Source organism: Uloborus diversus, chromosome 9, assembly GCF_026930045.1.
Source record: "Uloborus diversus isolate 005 chromosome 9, Udiv.v.3.1, whole genome shotgun sequence".
In the NCBI taxonomy this organism is placed as follows: domain Eukaryota; kingdom Metazoa; phylum Arthropoda; class Arachnida; order Araneae; family Uloboridae; genus Uloborus; species Uloborus diversus.
This window is the reverse complement of record NC_072739.1, coordinates 18,711,784-18,728,734: the sequence shown is the minus strand read 5'-3', so window position 1 is coordinate 18,728,734 and position 16,951 is coordinate 18,711,784. Positions and strand designations below refer to the sequence as shown.

The window sequence follows — 16,951 nt, the reverse complement described above, 5'->3', positions numbered from 1 at the left end:
TTGCAGATAAAATGAGGGATTATCTTTGCGAAAATAACTGTGCAGGGATTTTTTTTTTCCAAAATGCCCAAAGTAAAGGGATTTTCTCTGAGATTTATGACATTTGGGAGATTTTTAACAGAAATCAGAAGAAAGGTCCAAAATCTGGGGAAAGCTTGGCAAGGATGAATTTTTAATACCCATTCACTTGGAAAATCTGTAAAAGAGATTTAAGCTGATGAATTTTTGCCGGCTTAAATCTATTTCAGACCTTAGAGCCCTTGAACAGACTTTCACTGACAAGTAAACGGAGATTAGCTTTTATTACCAAGTGATCTATAGGGCTCATTTACACAAAATGAAGTGAATCACACTAAGTGAAACAAGATTACGGCCCCTGATCACAGCAACAATCAGAACAGTGTTCTGCTGGCAGTGTACAATAAGTGTAAATACAAATTTCAGTTATAATCTTTTAATTCAATATTTTTTATAATTTTTATATAATTGAGAAATTAATCATTTTTTATTCCAGGCCAGAAAATTATCACAATTGCAAACAGCAGGATCCTGGAAATTATCACATGCCAAACATCAACACACAAACATGCACATGATTAGGCGTTCTTTCGATGAAACTTAACAGTGCACTTCATCATAAATTTTTCAACATAAAACATAACAACCACCAGCTTTAGACTAACACCACAGATACCATATAACCAAAATTTCAAAACCTGGAACACACTTGGTTCCAGTAACAAAACACTGTTGCTGTTTGCTCTGCAAAGAAAAAAAAGAAACCATTGCTATATCATCCCCAAATATTCAAAACTAACATATCAATTGTTAGGGAAAAAAATATTTACAGTTTTATGCTAAGAGGCTTCATTCAATGTTTCGTTATGTTCTCTCTGATGTATAAGCACCTGGTACCGATGGCAAAATGTTTGAATGCACTTGTTACATTGATGTTTTTTCAAACTATGCCAATGTCTATGAAGTAAATAGTTACGTTTATGCCTAAAAAATATCGGACATTTGACACAAAACCTACACTTTAAAAGAGGCATTTGAGCTATCTTCCTAACTTTTTTCGAATACAAAGATATAAATCTATCTCTCTCTCTGTTTCTAGAGCTAGAACGTTTTGCGTTTCGCTTGGCGACTGGTTGTTCTTCGCCGGTCTCTTCATGGACCAAGACTTTCCGCGGTTGCATCTGCTTGCGAGAACGCCTGCCGGAGTCATCCAAAGATTTCATCTCGGCGATCGAGGCCGAGTTCACTTGCTTCGCGAAGGGGAACATGGCCTTGATGGAAGATTCCAGGTAAGAGTTGGCGAAGGGTTGTACAAAATGCTTGTGCTCAATGTCCTCGCAAAGCTGGCAACAGAATGGGTGATGGAGCTCCTTGTAATGGGTGACGAACGAAAAGCGTGTGCTGCATCGGAAGCCACAGTGAGGACACCTGACTATGCCGTCGTCGTTACTGTGACTCTGTAGCACGTGCTCCCTGAGAACTGTATCGTATGGCGTTGAGAACAGGCATCCTTCCCCGGCCTGGCAACGCAGAGATTGGCCGGTGTGGATCCGCATGTGCTCCATCATCATGGGCTGCTTGGGGGTGGAATAGCCGCACACTGCACAGCCATAAGGGTTGAGAGGGCGCTTGCTTGCTTTCTGGAGAGGATTCTCGTGAAAGACTTCTTCATGCAGAGAGAGTGATGCAGGATCGGCAAAATCACACCCACAGTAGAGGCACAGGGTTCTAGAGGCACTCGTATCTTGAGCTTTGTAGGGAAAAAAATAGGAAGAATTTATAAAATTGAATTGAGTAAAATTCAAAATAATAAAGGTTGATCAGACAGGCACAACTAAAACATGGAAGAAATACAATGTTCATTTATTTAAATTGTATCTGTTTAAAATATTAATCATTATATAATTATCAAATCTTAATTTAAAAAAAATAGAACCTCAAGTCCATTTAAATACTTTATTTATGAGAACCAGTTCTGCCTTATTTCAACAAAACATAATCAAATTAGTCAATGAATTAATAGTTTCCATTGCAGAACGAATTTATATCTATCTCTGATCAACTATTTCTTTTAAAAAAAATACAGTAAACCCTCATCAATCCAGACTTAGCATATTTGAGACAGCCATTTAGATGTGCATACTGTATAAATAAAAGGCGAGTTAGAGCAATAGTATATTTTTATGTAGGTCATATTTGTATTTTTGTAATTTCCTCTTATGCAATTTTATATTTTATTCCCTTAAATTCAAAACACAATTTTTACTGCATACAGTAGTTTATGCACCTTGGCTTAAATTACCAGGTTCTTTTGTTTGATTTATACTTTCATTAATTTGGGCGACTTGGATCTCCTAAATAGTCCAGATTAATGAACGTCTACTGTACTTAGTTTAAAAAGTTTTTAATCTCAGGCAAATTTGGAAAGGAGAAAACGGTACTGCTTCAGTATAGCTGAAAGGCACTTGAAACAGCTCAACAGAATAAGCTATGTGGAGCGAGGTGGTAGATATCTTTAAGAGGGCTATTAAACCTTCACTGAGGTTTGGTTAATTGACTAGGACCAGCTTTGCTGGATCCAGAACCTGTTGCAGGTCATCACATTTGTATTTTTGTATTTGCATTTTTTAAATAACTTTCATCTTGTTCTTTTTATCTCTCTTTGATTATAATAATATACTTTGTTTTAAGTGGGAAAAGAGAACATAAAATGTTGTGTTTTACACTATTAGATGAAAACCATGCAAAATTAACATTGGTAGTTTTCTAAGTTGTACAGAACAGCTAAGTTACACTTTATAAAAATATATTGTTTTAAGTGGTATAAGAGACCATAAAATGTTGTGTTTTACACAATTAGATGAACACAATGCTAAATTAAAACATTGGTGGTTCTGTAAGAAATACAGAACAGCTGAGTTATAGATCAATATTTCAAATTGCTTCCAACTCTGCCTTAGCTCTGGCTATGCTATAGTAATTTTCAGCTCAATGGTTTCAATTGCAACCAATTTTATAATGAAGTGTGAATTAGATGTGCAACAACTAAAAACTATCTAGGAACAATATTATATTACCATATTATCCCGCATTAACCAGCATGCCGGAAAAAGCATGGGATTGGGTAAATACAAGTTAAGATTCTTTTTTCTTTTTTTTTCCGAAAAACATCGGTGATATATCGGCATTTAGATGTTTTTTAAGGCTGATCCAAGTTAGCATCAGTTGCCGATGCCGATGGCTAAATTTTCGAACCATTGAAGATGCTTCAGCCTGGCCGTTGCATTGGTTGAGTCCTAGTCTTAAACTGTCCAAAAGTATGCTAAAGCTAAAGGAGTGTAATCTTATCATTTACTGTAATATTCGTAATGCAAAAATATAAATATAAATAAGCTTTAATTAATGAGTATTTGATAATATTTTTCTTTGAAATGTTCATTCAAAAAAAAAAAAAATAACAATAACTCTATTACATAAAAACTTCCTCGTGTAACAATTATTAGAGTTATGAAAGGCAATTCACAACACTACCAAGACAATTAATTTCAATTCCATTCATAACTCAAAGGAATGTTATTAACTGTGCAATATTTAGGTGCAGCATATGCAGAAATTTTATAACCAACCTTCTTTTGAAAAGAAAACCTAAACATCGTAAATAAAGGCCTTAACTTTCAACAGATTCAAATAAAAATTTGATACTTACAATTTTTGGAAATATTTGAACGTTTAGTTCAATAAGAAACAGATGAAATTTATAGTTTAAAATAATATAATTTTTTTCATGTCATCATATAATATTTTGTAATTTGGACAAGAAATGACTATTTTTTAGCACTTATTTGAGGATTTTTCATGGGTAGTATGCTACGGAAAAAAACAGCCTCAAAAAGAGTTAAAGCAGAGCAAGAATAGCAGGTACACAAAGATGAAAATAACAAGGAAAAAATCAGCAGAGCGTATGCAAATATTACTACCGCAACGTAAAAACAAAGATAAGAAAATCAAGGAAAAAAAAAAGACTGAGGGATCAAAAATGAGAATGCAGGAGAAGAGAATCAATCACAGGGAAGCTATAGCAAGATAATTTTGAATAGAGTTGTAAACCCATGTAACCTTGCCTTTACAACATGCCAAGTTTGTGGAAAGACTTAAAAAACATTCTCTTCCAAATAGTCCATGAACAAATAGGCTCTTATATGTTATCTTGCTAAATAATAATGAAATTACTGTGGCAAAAATTTAAGTCAAAACATTTCATTAAAGAGGCCTCCCCCCCCCCTGGCAAAACAATCTTTACAATTAAGTTTTTTTTTTTTTGGAAAAGAAAATTACAGTTCTTGGTAGTTAGTGGTAGTTATCTCGGAAAAGATATTCTGCTTGTGCGTGATAAAAAACAAATGTGTGTCGAAAAGACCCACAATAGTGGTGAAACTTTTATCTTGTGTTACTTCACCTGCAGGTTTTCTCTCAGCCAAGCTTCTGCGCCTGACTTAGCCACATTCACAACAGAATGGTATATTTTGATGAACAAAATATATTATAAACAACGAAAAAGCTAAGCATTACTCAAAATCCTGTTGCCAAAAACTGAAAAATAATAGTAGTTAAAAAGTTAGTTTTGTAATAAAAGTTACTAAACAAAACTCAAGACTAAACCTTAGCAATGTGGATTACACTTTTAAACTGATCACTTGACTTGAATCAAAGAAATCTTCAAAAACCTACATTATTTGAAAAGTTTATAATGCCAAAAATCTATAAATATATGCTTGCTGAAGTTTAGCATTAAAATTAATTTTTTAAATTCATTTAAAAAACTAACTTTATAATTACTACCATTTTCTTTGTTTTTGGCAACATTTAAAAAACAACTATGTAACTTCCATCGCAAAAAAAGGTTGCGGATCAGAAATTCAAAGTCAACACATAAAAGGTTTAACTTCAAAACAGAGTAGAAAAAAAAACAAGTTTTCACAAAGCAAATCAACAAGCATTCATTTAATTCAAGTTGAAAATTTGTTGATAGAAGTGATAATTTTCCAAAGTATCAGGCTCCTTAATTAGTATTTGGACACGTACGCACCTACCTAAAAAACTAAACAAGTTTATTTCTAAAATTTTCCATCTTCAGAGTTGCGTGCTTCACCGTTACATTCGTCACATCATATTTTGAATTTCTATTCATTTCTATTACATTATGTGCAAAATTGAGTATTATTCTGCATGAAAAGTGAAGTTTGGGAATGAAAATAATGCAATATGTTATTTTTACAATGATATTTATCTAAACTTGAGAGAAATTGAGAGCTGAATTTCATGTTGCAAATTCAAGGTTGCAAAAAATGTTGCGTTCGTCACAGTGTAGTAATTTAGTTTCAAAAACCAAAATAAGTGATTTATACTGTGTTTTCTTGTATGAAGTATTACACAGAAGTTTTATTCTTTCATCAAGTTCAGAAAAATCACAAGTAAATGATTATTAAACATTAAAAACTCTGGTTATGCAAAGAAAGAGAGTCTGAATGTTACGTTCGTCACGATAGAATGACTCACTTAACATTTTATTATGTTTGGTTACTATGCAAATTGCATCATTAAGGAAAAAATGAAGCATTTGTCATAACTCTTATTCTGCACAATTATGATTTATCAATAAATTAGACAGGTCAGAAATGCATAAATCACAAAATACTCACTTGTAGATGTAGAAGGTGAGCTATGGTTTTCTTTTTTATGAGTTCCCAGAATATCGGGATCAGTGGTACAAAAATCACAACCATTTTTCTTACACTCTTGCAGAACTTGATTATGAATGAAGATGCAATGAGCTTCCATGTCGGACCGCACTTCGAATGATTGGGAGCAATGTCGACATGAAAACTGAGGCTTTTGTCCACTAAAATTGAAACAGAAAATAGCCACAATTAATTAAATGACAAATTACATATGAATTTCAACCCAATTTTGGTTTAAGCAAGCAGCCTCCAATCTATTTTAAGAAATGATGACAAATACAAAAAAGGAAATAAAGCCGAAACTTACAATACAGAAGAAACCTGATTTAACAGTTTTCATGGAACTGATGAGAACTAGCAACTAATGTAATATGTGGGAAAATGTTATACTGGGGTCAACCGAATTTGCATCAAACAAAATACTATGCAATAATTTGAATGGCGGTACATTTACACAGTAAAAATACTTTCCAACACATTTATTATATAAAATAAATTTCCTGCACAAACTGACAAGATTAGATATAATACTTAAAAAATAACTGGGTTTAAAATTTTTGCCTGCCTGATAGGTTTTTTGTTGTTGTCTTGCAGAAAGAGCCCTCCCAATTACTTTGAAAGGATATATAATAATAAGGACTATAGCAAGGATTTTAAAATCCTTTCAATAGCAGCATCAAGCGAAAATGCAGTTCTGAATTCGACTTCTGAGTGTTCACTTGCACTATCTGATGAATCTACTAACTCTGATTATTTCTGGAACTACCGAGGTAATAAAATTTTGCATCACAATCCCTAAATTCTTCAATATTTGAAAAAAGCATCAATATTCATATGCAATGCAATAATGTCTTGAACAAAATCCTCATCTAATGTTAATAAAAATCCACATTTCATTTAACAATGAGCAATACAGTTTGGAGTCGCATTTTCTCAAGCACAGGATATGAAATGAAATGCCTTTAACACATTTATCTTTTTTCTCGTACATTTTTCAGTAGACGGTACAGAACAAAGCTACAAAATATAGTTTAAATCATGCTCTGGTTTTGAAAGAAATATAATGAGCAAATTGTTTTAGAAAATGAGCAAAATCAAGTTTGGTATTATTTAGGTAAAACGTTAAAAGTTGGAAAGCAGCGAATAGAGAAACTTGACATAAGGGATGAAATGATACTAACAACATTGAAAAAAATTAGGATCAACAAAAAACACTTCAAATGTGGAAGACATTTTGTGTACATAACTACCCTGTTGTAATTTATCAGGACGAAAATTAAATTTGTTTCGTCTTTAAATTCCATCATCTTTTCCTTTAATAATGTACTGATTAGTTCGATAATCCTTAAAGTATTCTTGACATTGGTGCCAAAACTCAGATGGATTTGAGCTGAGAAATACATGTTGCTAGGTACGATACTTTCTGATCATTTGGTTAGGAAAACCTAAAACACCAATCTGGTCATATAGTTCAATTACGACGACAGAACACACGTTTTATGTGAACCTTCCAGTACTTTACTTTCAAATATATCTCGGGACCTAAAATCGTTGCTTTCAAGAAATGAAGGCTTCACTCTTTCTCTACGTTTTATCTATTCTCAATTGACATATTACAGTAGGAAATTTCATTACAAAAGCAGAGCTCGCTTTCTTATTGTCCTTTGGCAACGGGTTAGATATTTATTTCAGTTCTCGCTCAACAATAGGTTAAAATAAATATTAATCGTTTGGGAGACATAACCATCCAATCTTTAAATTAATTAATTAACAAAAACGCTTTTGATTCAATCCATCGCGCTTCAAAACCATGCTCGCCACAACTTAATTACGCACAAAAAATTTGATCAAAATCGGTCCAGCCGTTTAAAAGCCTTATGGTGACAAACGTCTGCACAGAAGATGCTATAAAGAAAATTTTTTGCATGTATTTTGGCCGTTCCTGGCGAAAAATGAATCTTTTACAAAGGTAACTGGGGGTAGGGGGCAGACTCTATTTAATAACTTTCTTTTTTTAGTTACCAGAATATTATACATAGCAAAAATACCTGGTGTTGCCTGGGTCTGTAATAATTATGAGAAACAATATTGCTACTTTTAGTTATTTTCTTTTGCAACCTGAAATAACTCAAAACACACCGCTTTCATGTGATTAAAAATCCAGCTTCTTCCTTACCCATAAAAGTAAAATGGCAATAAGTATGAAGAAAATTTTTTTAGAAACTTTTAGAAACGAAAAAACGACATTTAAGCATATACAAATTTGAGGAATTCCCAAGATATGGAATTAAACTTCACTTGTTTAAAAAGATTTATTTATTTATTTTTTTTTTTGAACATATTCTAAACTCTTCTCTATGTTGCTATTGAAGCACAAACTTTAAACAAATGTAGCCGCCTGTAATCCCTTACTGCGATTTAAAATGTTACCAAATTTGCGGTAATCGTTTTGAGATACCTTGGATAAGGCTCCCCCTCCCTACTTTGTAAAACTGTGTTACTAATTTTCATCGAAGAGATAGTGTCGCCAAAGGGGTCCTGTCCAAAATTTTAAAAGTATTTTTTTCTGAAAGAGCAAGCTTAAAAACATAGGATCTGACCATTTTTTAAATAATTTGTTGAAGTTTAATATTTTTAAAAAATTACTTAAATCGGTATGCTTTCATTGTTTATACTTCTCCTGATGACATCACAAATGATGAAATGCCATTCAGTGTTGCTATTCACAGAATAAAATATTTAATTCGCATCTTTTACTCACGTGTATTGGCAACGATATGGTTGATAGCAAGCGTAGAGCGCAATTTTAATTCGCTTCTTGATTATCATAACGTGGAAATGTGATAGAAAGATGCGCCAAAGAGCATCATTTGTAACGTCATAAAGACCATGAATTGTTTTCAAAATCGGACATTTAAAAAAATTAATTAAATAACTGTTGGGAAAATAAAAGTATTTTCTGGGTCCATGTTTTTCTTTTTTTTTTTGTTATTTTATCTACTTTTGACTGAACGAAACAACCTCAATACTGAGTGCCTAAATTCTGGTGACCATAAAATGCTACCCGAATTCTTTCCAAAATAAGTAGTAAAATTTGGCAATTGTTTGAAATTGTGTGCAAATTCGTGCTGTTTATGGATTTGCTTAATTTAGTTGGCGTATTATTTTACATGTTAACAAATGATTTAAAGAAAGAAATATTAAAGAAATGACGATATTTTGGTTGCATGGTGTAACCCGAGAAACAGTATTGCGGAGTCTTTAGCTTTAAAAACAGCAACAATTGAAAAAATTGCCAAATGCCTTAGCTGTTGAAATGATTCCGCAAAAAAAGTTTGGCCAGAATCCTGCTGGATGATCAAATACCCAGTCAACTCAAATAACTAAAAAAAACCCCCATTAATTGCCTCAAAGTTGCGTTAAACTGGAAAATAATCAGCCAAATATTTGCCAATCTTGCTCAAAAATCGTACTTTAAGATTTAACTTGCGAAAAGCATCAAATAGTCATACGAAAAGCAAAAATAGTCAACAATACAACAATTGTCGCTATCGACGGGGAGTTGAGATGATACACTAAATACTGTTTTGAGTTGAGGAAAGCCTTCGAACATGGAACTAAAAAAAGCTAATAACTCGTTTTTTATTCTACTTAGAAATTTCAAACAGGTGCCATCTTCAGCAGAAAAATTAGAGCTTTCAATGGACATATAATGTTAATTTGTGCAAGCATTTTTTCATCCCCATATTAGAGAATTTATACGAAAATTGTGTTTTATTGCTCCCCTATAGGGGGGTTTTGCCCCCCATAACGGGATGAAAACTACCCTATGTGTTATTCTGATGCATAAGCTATATTATTGTAAAGTTTCATCAAAATGCATTCAGTAGTTTTTGCGTGAAAGAGTAACAAACATCCATCCATACAGACAAACTTCCACATATATAATACAGTCAAACCCCTCTACAGCGAACCCGGGATATAGCGATCTCCCGGTTGTAGCGAACCTTTTAATTGGTCCCAACTGAAGCCCTATGTCATTAATACAATTCCATATGCTTATAACGACCCAGAAACACGAAAAAATCGGCTATAACGATCCTAAAATGTCTGATTTTTCAAGTTCTTCTTTGCACATGCCCCAATGAAATTCATTAGCAATTGTTCTCTCAGCAAACTCCATCTTCTACAATTCTCAACTCTAGTCCAAACCACATTCCTCATTTATTGTTCCTTGCAAGAGCAGCTGCTTCTTCAGGAGGGGGGGGGGGGGGGGGCGAGCCGATTTTCAAGCTCCCTCAATTTTCTCAACTGGTTTTAGTCAGAGGACGAGATTATTGGTCACTCGTGCGTTTGCTCCGATTTTTAGTTTAATTTCCACTGCGGATAATCGTGTGAACTAGGTAGAAATCATCATGGCCAGGCGAAATAAAGGCAAAGCATTTTCTGTTGAAGAAAATGTGCAATTAATTCGCAATTTAGAAAGTGGCGAAACCTAATCCTTACTTTGCAAAAAATTTTCGCTCTCAAAATCTACTGTAGCCACTATTTGGCAGAACTGTGATGCAATTGTTTCTGCCTATGAAACAAACATAAACGTCTGTAAAAAAATGCGAAAAGCAGTAAGGGAAAATGTAGAAGAAGCGTTATTTAAGTGGTTCACTCTGCAGAGGAACAGAAATGTACTGATAACGGGAGCCATTCTGCAGGCAAAGGCAAATGAATTTGCCGAACATTCTAATGAAAAAGGGTTTGTCTGTTTCAACGGGTGGTTGGATAGATTCAAGAAACGGCACAACATAACGAGTGGAAAAGTTGAGGGTGAAGCTGCAAGTGTGTGCTCTTCTGATGTGAAGGATTGGATGCAAAATGTGTGGCCGGACATCATTCGAAATTACGACGAAAAGGATATTTTTAACGCCGACGAAGCGGGCTTATTTTATAAGCTGACTCCAAATCAAACACTGAAGTTAAAAGGTGAAAAATGTGTCGGCGGAAAACACTCCAACACACGGATAACCACTTATTTGTGCTAACATGACTGGCTCTGAAAAACGAAAGTTGATGGTTATTGGAAAATCGAATAAACCCAGGTGCTTTAAGAACGTGAAGAAACTCTCTCTAGTTTATAAATCAAACAAAAAATCTTGGGTCCATTTCTGCTGCAAAAGCAGCTGTAAATATTTTGAACAATTTTTTTGCGACTGAAAACATTGACAAACATATTGTGGATTCTTTTGCAGTAGTTGAGAAAAAAATTGATATGTATATAAAATCCAAAAGTTTTCAACCGAAAATAACGTCTTTCTTCCATGCTACTGATAAATAAAAAAAAGTAAAATTTTAATTTACTTATTATTGAGTAAAATATAGTTACTAGTTATTTCTAAAACTTAATTTTACTACCCTAACTACTAATTAAGTCATTGTGCAATTATGATGATTATTATTGTAAAATATTACTGAATTTTGACTATTTTTTGGAAAATCGGATGTAGCGAACCCCCGGTTATAGCGCTCTCTCAAGTCGGTCCGTTGAGGGTTCGTTATAGCGGGGTTTGACTGTAGTAGTAAGATTTGTAAGACAAAACATCAACAGATCATTGAATGACAACTTTTGGCAAGGGGTATCAGTAAAACTTCGAAAATTTGCTCCAGTTTAATTAAGGACAAACAAAATTAAGAATGATGAAAAAATATTAGTGCAAAGGGTTAATAAGCTAACATACACTTAACATTTAAATTAACTAATATGATCAACAAAGTTTTAAAATAATGAAAAAAATCCTGAATTTAAGTAACTAGCAACATTTACCGACTTATGCCTAATTTTACCATCTAAATTCTATAACATTGACATTCCATGGCCATCTGAACTGTCTTTAATCAATTTTCATACAAAATGAATAATCTAGTTTGATTGAACTCTACAACTGGATTCAAATTTCCAAGAGCGCATGGGTGATTGCACAAGTTCTATGGAATATGTATTAGAAAAATTAAAAATGAAGTACAAAATTAAGGAAATCCATGCGGTACAGTGGCACGCACAAGAGAGAGGGGTCCAGGGCATCTGAACCCCTCCCATAGCTCTTGCATTTTTTTCTTGATTGATTATGATTATATGTACAGTAGACCCTCGTTTATACGGGGTTATTTTACGCGGTTTCAATTATACGCGGTTTAAAATTTGACACCTTTATTTTATTTTACGCTGATGAGTTTTGTTTTACGTGCATGCGGCAATGCAAACAGATAAAATTTTCCCCTCTTTCAAAATCCAAACTCCTAAAGATTGCAGATTATGCGTAATCAACTGCATTTTGGCGTGCTAGAAATCGAGCTTGGGCCACTGGAGACATTTTATGCGATTGGTCCAGAGCTCTTTCCAGAAGTAAAGTTATTATAAACTCACACAGTTCGGAACTCACTGGAAGAAGAGCTTTTAGGAGTGACAGATGAGGCCAAAACCAACGAGGATACCGACTTCCGTGAAACCAAAACCAAAGACGTTCACTTTGAAAATTTTGAGCCATTCCTGGACAATAGAAATGATTTCTCTGATTTGTTAGTGGAGGAAGATTCTATCATGGAAATGACGCAAGTGATCATGGATACTTTAATGCTCTGCAAAGAATTACAGAGAAAAATTCTTAATGACTGCCAAAAGACAATCAAAGCCAGCTCCTCTTTATAAATAGAACACAAAATTAATTTATGCTTTCTTTATGCATGTTGTGCATAAAAGTCGATATAACTACACATTAAACTTATTGTACAATTAGTCATCACTAGAATGAAGTATTTCGTTATCTACGGAACCAAACCCCTATTTTAACATTAATATTAGGTCTCAATTTACGTGACATTTCTGTGGAGCATAACCCTCGCGTAAAACGATGGTCTATTGTATTTAAACATAAAATATTTAAAAACAAAGATACACTAGTTTCAGTTCAAAAAGTAGAAAAATAAAATCCTCTTGTCAAAAGATATTTTTAAAAATGTGCACTTTTCCTACAACAAATTGCACAGGCGAGAGATCTTTCTCGACCCCTTTCAGAAGATTAAAAACGTACTCATTATACATACATGAATGTTTGATGTGTTCTTGTGCTGCTGAATTCAAGCAATGTCACCATCACACACTGAGGAAGGTATAAATAAAATCAGAAAATGAACTAGAAAACTAGATTTTATTCTATGATATTTTTTTAAGCCCATAGAGGCAGACTAAATGAATAGTGTAATAATCATGTTCAATCTGTTTTGTTAATTACAGATTAAAATGAGGTTTTTCTTCGTCTTCAGACTTAGTGCTTCTTATACTTGAATTTGCTCCGCTATTTTCATTTTTGAATAATGCTAAAAGTAAAGGCATATATTTTTTTTTTCTTTCCTGTAATTTAATTAAGTTTCTGTTATTCCTGTAGTTTTATTAATTAGTAGTAATTTTTTATTCAATAGCTAATTTGTTACTGTTTTTTGTTCACGAGACTCAATAAAATCAAGTGCATATGCTTGACGGCATATTGAGGTATGATATGAAAACAGAATTTTTAACTCTGGACCCTCCCCGTGCAAAATTCCTGTGTGTGCCACTGATGTGGTAGAATCAAATAGCAAACCATAACGGAATAATTTTACAGAGGTAGATGCAATTGAATTTTGAAAGGCGTAAAAAATTGGGACTAAGAGAAAAAACTAGAAATAATTTTTACGTCTGATCCGTAAAATTTCGTAACAAAGTTATTGCTATCACATCATTAAACTTGATGGCAAGCTTGCAAAGATTTTACTCAAATAATTAATCAGGCATTTAAAAGGAACAGAAAAAGGAGAAAAAAAAAGTACTTACTGAGCTTCTTTCATATGGGTATCTAAAGCTCCTACACTATCAGCAAGGAAATTGCATTTGCTACATGTCTTCTTCTTGTGGCATTCCCACATGTGATTTTCCAAGTCACTAGCTTCGCTAGATTTGAAGTTACAAAGAACACAAAATGTTTTATAATGCATTGAGGTGTGTATGCGCAAGGCCCATGCATTCGGGCCAGTCCATGGACAATATGCACAGTTAAACTTCTTTGGTGTAGTGCTTTGAAGTGATGAAAAGCCTAGAGGTTTCATGAGGGCTTCTTGGAGAATGTCTTTCGGGGGTTCTGGATTACGCACCGGACCTGACTTGTGTATGGGTTTTGGCGAAAAAGCATTCTGTGTCAGAAAAGTTAATAAATTGCTGTGCGATTTGTTGAAAGTGTTATCATTTTTCGTCTCATACAAATTAACTTCCTTTTCAGGTATTTGATCAACCTCACGGCTCAGTCTCACCATTGTAGGCGAGCCCGTTAAACAATTTAACAATTGAGATTGTGTCACCGGTACATGTGCTGAAGATTTAGTAATCATATCACTGTATGATGAATTCATTTCTTGGCTTAAGCTAGAACTTCCACCATTTAGAGAAGGACTTATGGGTATTCGGCTCCTTTTTGAAGGCAAGCGTCGAATTAAATTGATATCGTAATTGAACTCTTTATGGATGCGACAAAAATGTTTCTTTACATGGTCGGCACGATTAAACAATTTATAACAAATATAACACTGAAATGGCTTTTCTTCGCGATGAATATTTTCATGTCGATTATAAAGATCTCGTCGATCTGTAGCATACGGACATTTAGGACAAATGTACCGTTTACCACAGTTCTCAGCAACTCTTTCCACTCTGTCTTCACAGTCTACACTATACTTCAAATTTTGTAAAATTTGCATTATTTCGTCTAAAAGCGGCTGATTTTTCCACATCGAAGCCGGAGCATTCGAGACTCCATGATTTTTGCTCATATGATTACGTACGCAACGCCACCAAGCACTGCAATAAGAGCACTGCGGACAATGAAAAACTTTAGCATTGCAATGAGTACCCAAGTAGTGTTCCCCGATCCTCGACATAAAGCCAACGGCATGGCAAACTACACAACGAAACATTTTGGTTTTGGGATTATAGCTTGCAACGTTGGAGTTATTCCAACTGAGTTTCTCCTTGGACATGATCCATGGTGATTTTGTGCCATTATTGAATGTGGAATGAATATCATCAGCATCAGAGCTCTTTTCAAAAAAGACTCCATCAATTTCTTTTCCCGATTTAGGGGACAATTCAGGAGACGACTCCTCATTAACTTCAGTTTTGATGACAGGCGAGTTGTTAACTTCAATGCTGAGATCAGGGGACTTACTGACTTCAATTTTGATAGGCATTGAACTGTTAATTTCGGGGTTGCTCTCACGTGAGTTATTAATTTTAACAGAGGGTTTGTGGGTGCCATTTGGGATAAGATTCGCAATTGGTTCTTCTTCTGTCGTCTCCTTTTCCTGTTTAACTGCATTTGATACTGTTTCCAACTTGATTTTGACTTTAGGAGGAGCAATGGAATCATCTCTGCTATAAGTAGCAGGCTTTTTACCCAATTTTGTGTAAATAAAATCATTTCGAAGATCTGAACGTGACTGGACTTCCTCATTTGATTTTGAACTAGATTTCTTTCTTGAATATGTAAAGATGGATCTAGGAACTCCTCGAAATCTAGTGTTGTAACGTCTTTCAGAACCTTTAGCTTCCATATTTCATTTAATAATCCATGCCTAAAAATAAAATAAAAATAACAGTTAGTAAGGAAAATAAATGCTGCAACATGTTTCATAGTCTATTAAATGATATTTACACATCAATAACAACAAATGGAATTCACAGCAAACATTGCCACTTTTAATCAATGTTTTTTGAAAACTACATTTAAAAGAAATGTGAATTTCTGTTAGCAAAGTAGTCTGTAGCTCAAGTCGCAGAAGGAGCACAAACTTGCTGTAGAAGCAGCAAAAAAAAAAAAAAAGAAAGAAAAATTAAACATGCATAATGCACTATTGATTCATATATTAATGTTTAAAATGTTATGTTGAAATAAACTATAAATCCCACACTGTTGTTAGTGGCAATGCAAAATAAGAAGCTTAACAGCTTACTTTAACATCTATTCAACTTCTGTACAATCTTGTTTAATTTTATCTTTAATTTTGAGCCATTATAACTTCTAATTTTTTGTGAGATGGTTTTAAAAGTTTTGCAGTCAATCAGTTATCTATATTTATAACCAGTTTTTGATTTATCAATAAACCCATGAAGCACGGCCTACCCTCTCTCCTAGCTTATGAATGCTAACAAATAGTCTAAAAGATTAGGAAAGGACTTTTTCTTTCAACAAATTCAAAAACAAAGTCAAAAATTAAAAAATTTACAGCCTGATTAAATTTTTATTAAAGTTTAGATTTCTTGTTTGTGCTAAATAAATATCATGTTTGAACTAAGTGAAACAAAGATTGAATACCACTTGTTTATACAATGGCCACAGATGATGCGTAACTCAGCACTTTCTTGAGCAATTCAAGAGAGCCCTGTAGATATGTCAGGCCTACCCATCCAAAATTATTAACTTGTTACAATACAAAAAACTTGAAGTTCACAAAAAGTTTTGGAACAATATACATGGACAACAGGACATACTGCAAGAAAACAGGATTGTTCCACTCAAAACAGGACATATGGTCATCTTTAAATATGACTCAACATTCATCAAAATCATTGGATACAAGTAAAGTCATTCGCCATTTGGCAGACTGGATATCCATAAGCTTTCTAACTTGAAACCCCAAAACACGTGTCAGCAATTTAAACTGCACGAGAACCCTGATGCAGTTTTAAACTGCGCCAAAATTGCAACAGCAGCATTAATTTAAATTTCCGTTGCAAGAATGAATCACATCATTTCAATAAAAGTTTCGTGCACTTGTAAAAGCCGAAGGCCCAAGTTTGCAATGTATGTCGCAGGACAGATGCCTGAACTGCAGAACCAAATACAAAGGGCCAAACCCAGATGAACTTCCTGCAGAAATTTTAGAGATTTGTGCATTAACTCTGCAGGTGTTCCGCGAATATTTTCTAACTAAAGACGTAATTTTGCAGAAATTCTGCAGATATCTTCAAATTAGAAGTTAATCTAAAATTTTTACAAATTACAACTCTTATTAAATGTCAAGTTTCAAGCATCATTAGCAGGAACTTTAGATTTACTTCGAATTTGAAGAAATCAGCAGAATTTCTGCAGAACTACATCATTAGTTAGAAGATGAGTTAG

General features: G+C 33.8%; 1 protein-coding gene across 1 annotated transcript; it reads right to left on the bottom strand.

Moving 5' to 3' along the window:
- Positions 1-303: 303 nt before the first annotated feature.
- On the bottom strand, positions 304-15,383 carry LOC129229791 (zinc finger protein 26-like). The gene is made up of 3 exons (XM_054864165.1): positions 13,615-15,383; positions 5,718-5,917; positions 304-1,768 (listed from the first exon to the last, which is right to left on the bottom strand). The coding sequence occupies exons 1-3, from the start codon at positions 15,381-15,383 to the stop codon at positions 858-860; spliced, it is 2,880 nt and encodes a 959-aa protein (XP_054720140.1). The 3' UTR covers positions 304-857.
- Positions 15,384-16,951: the final 1,568 nt, after the last annotated feature.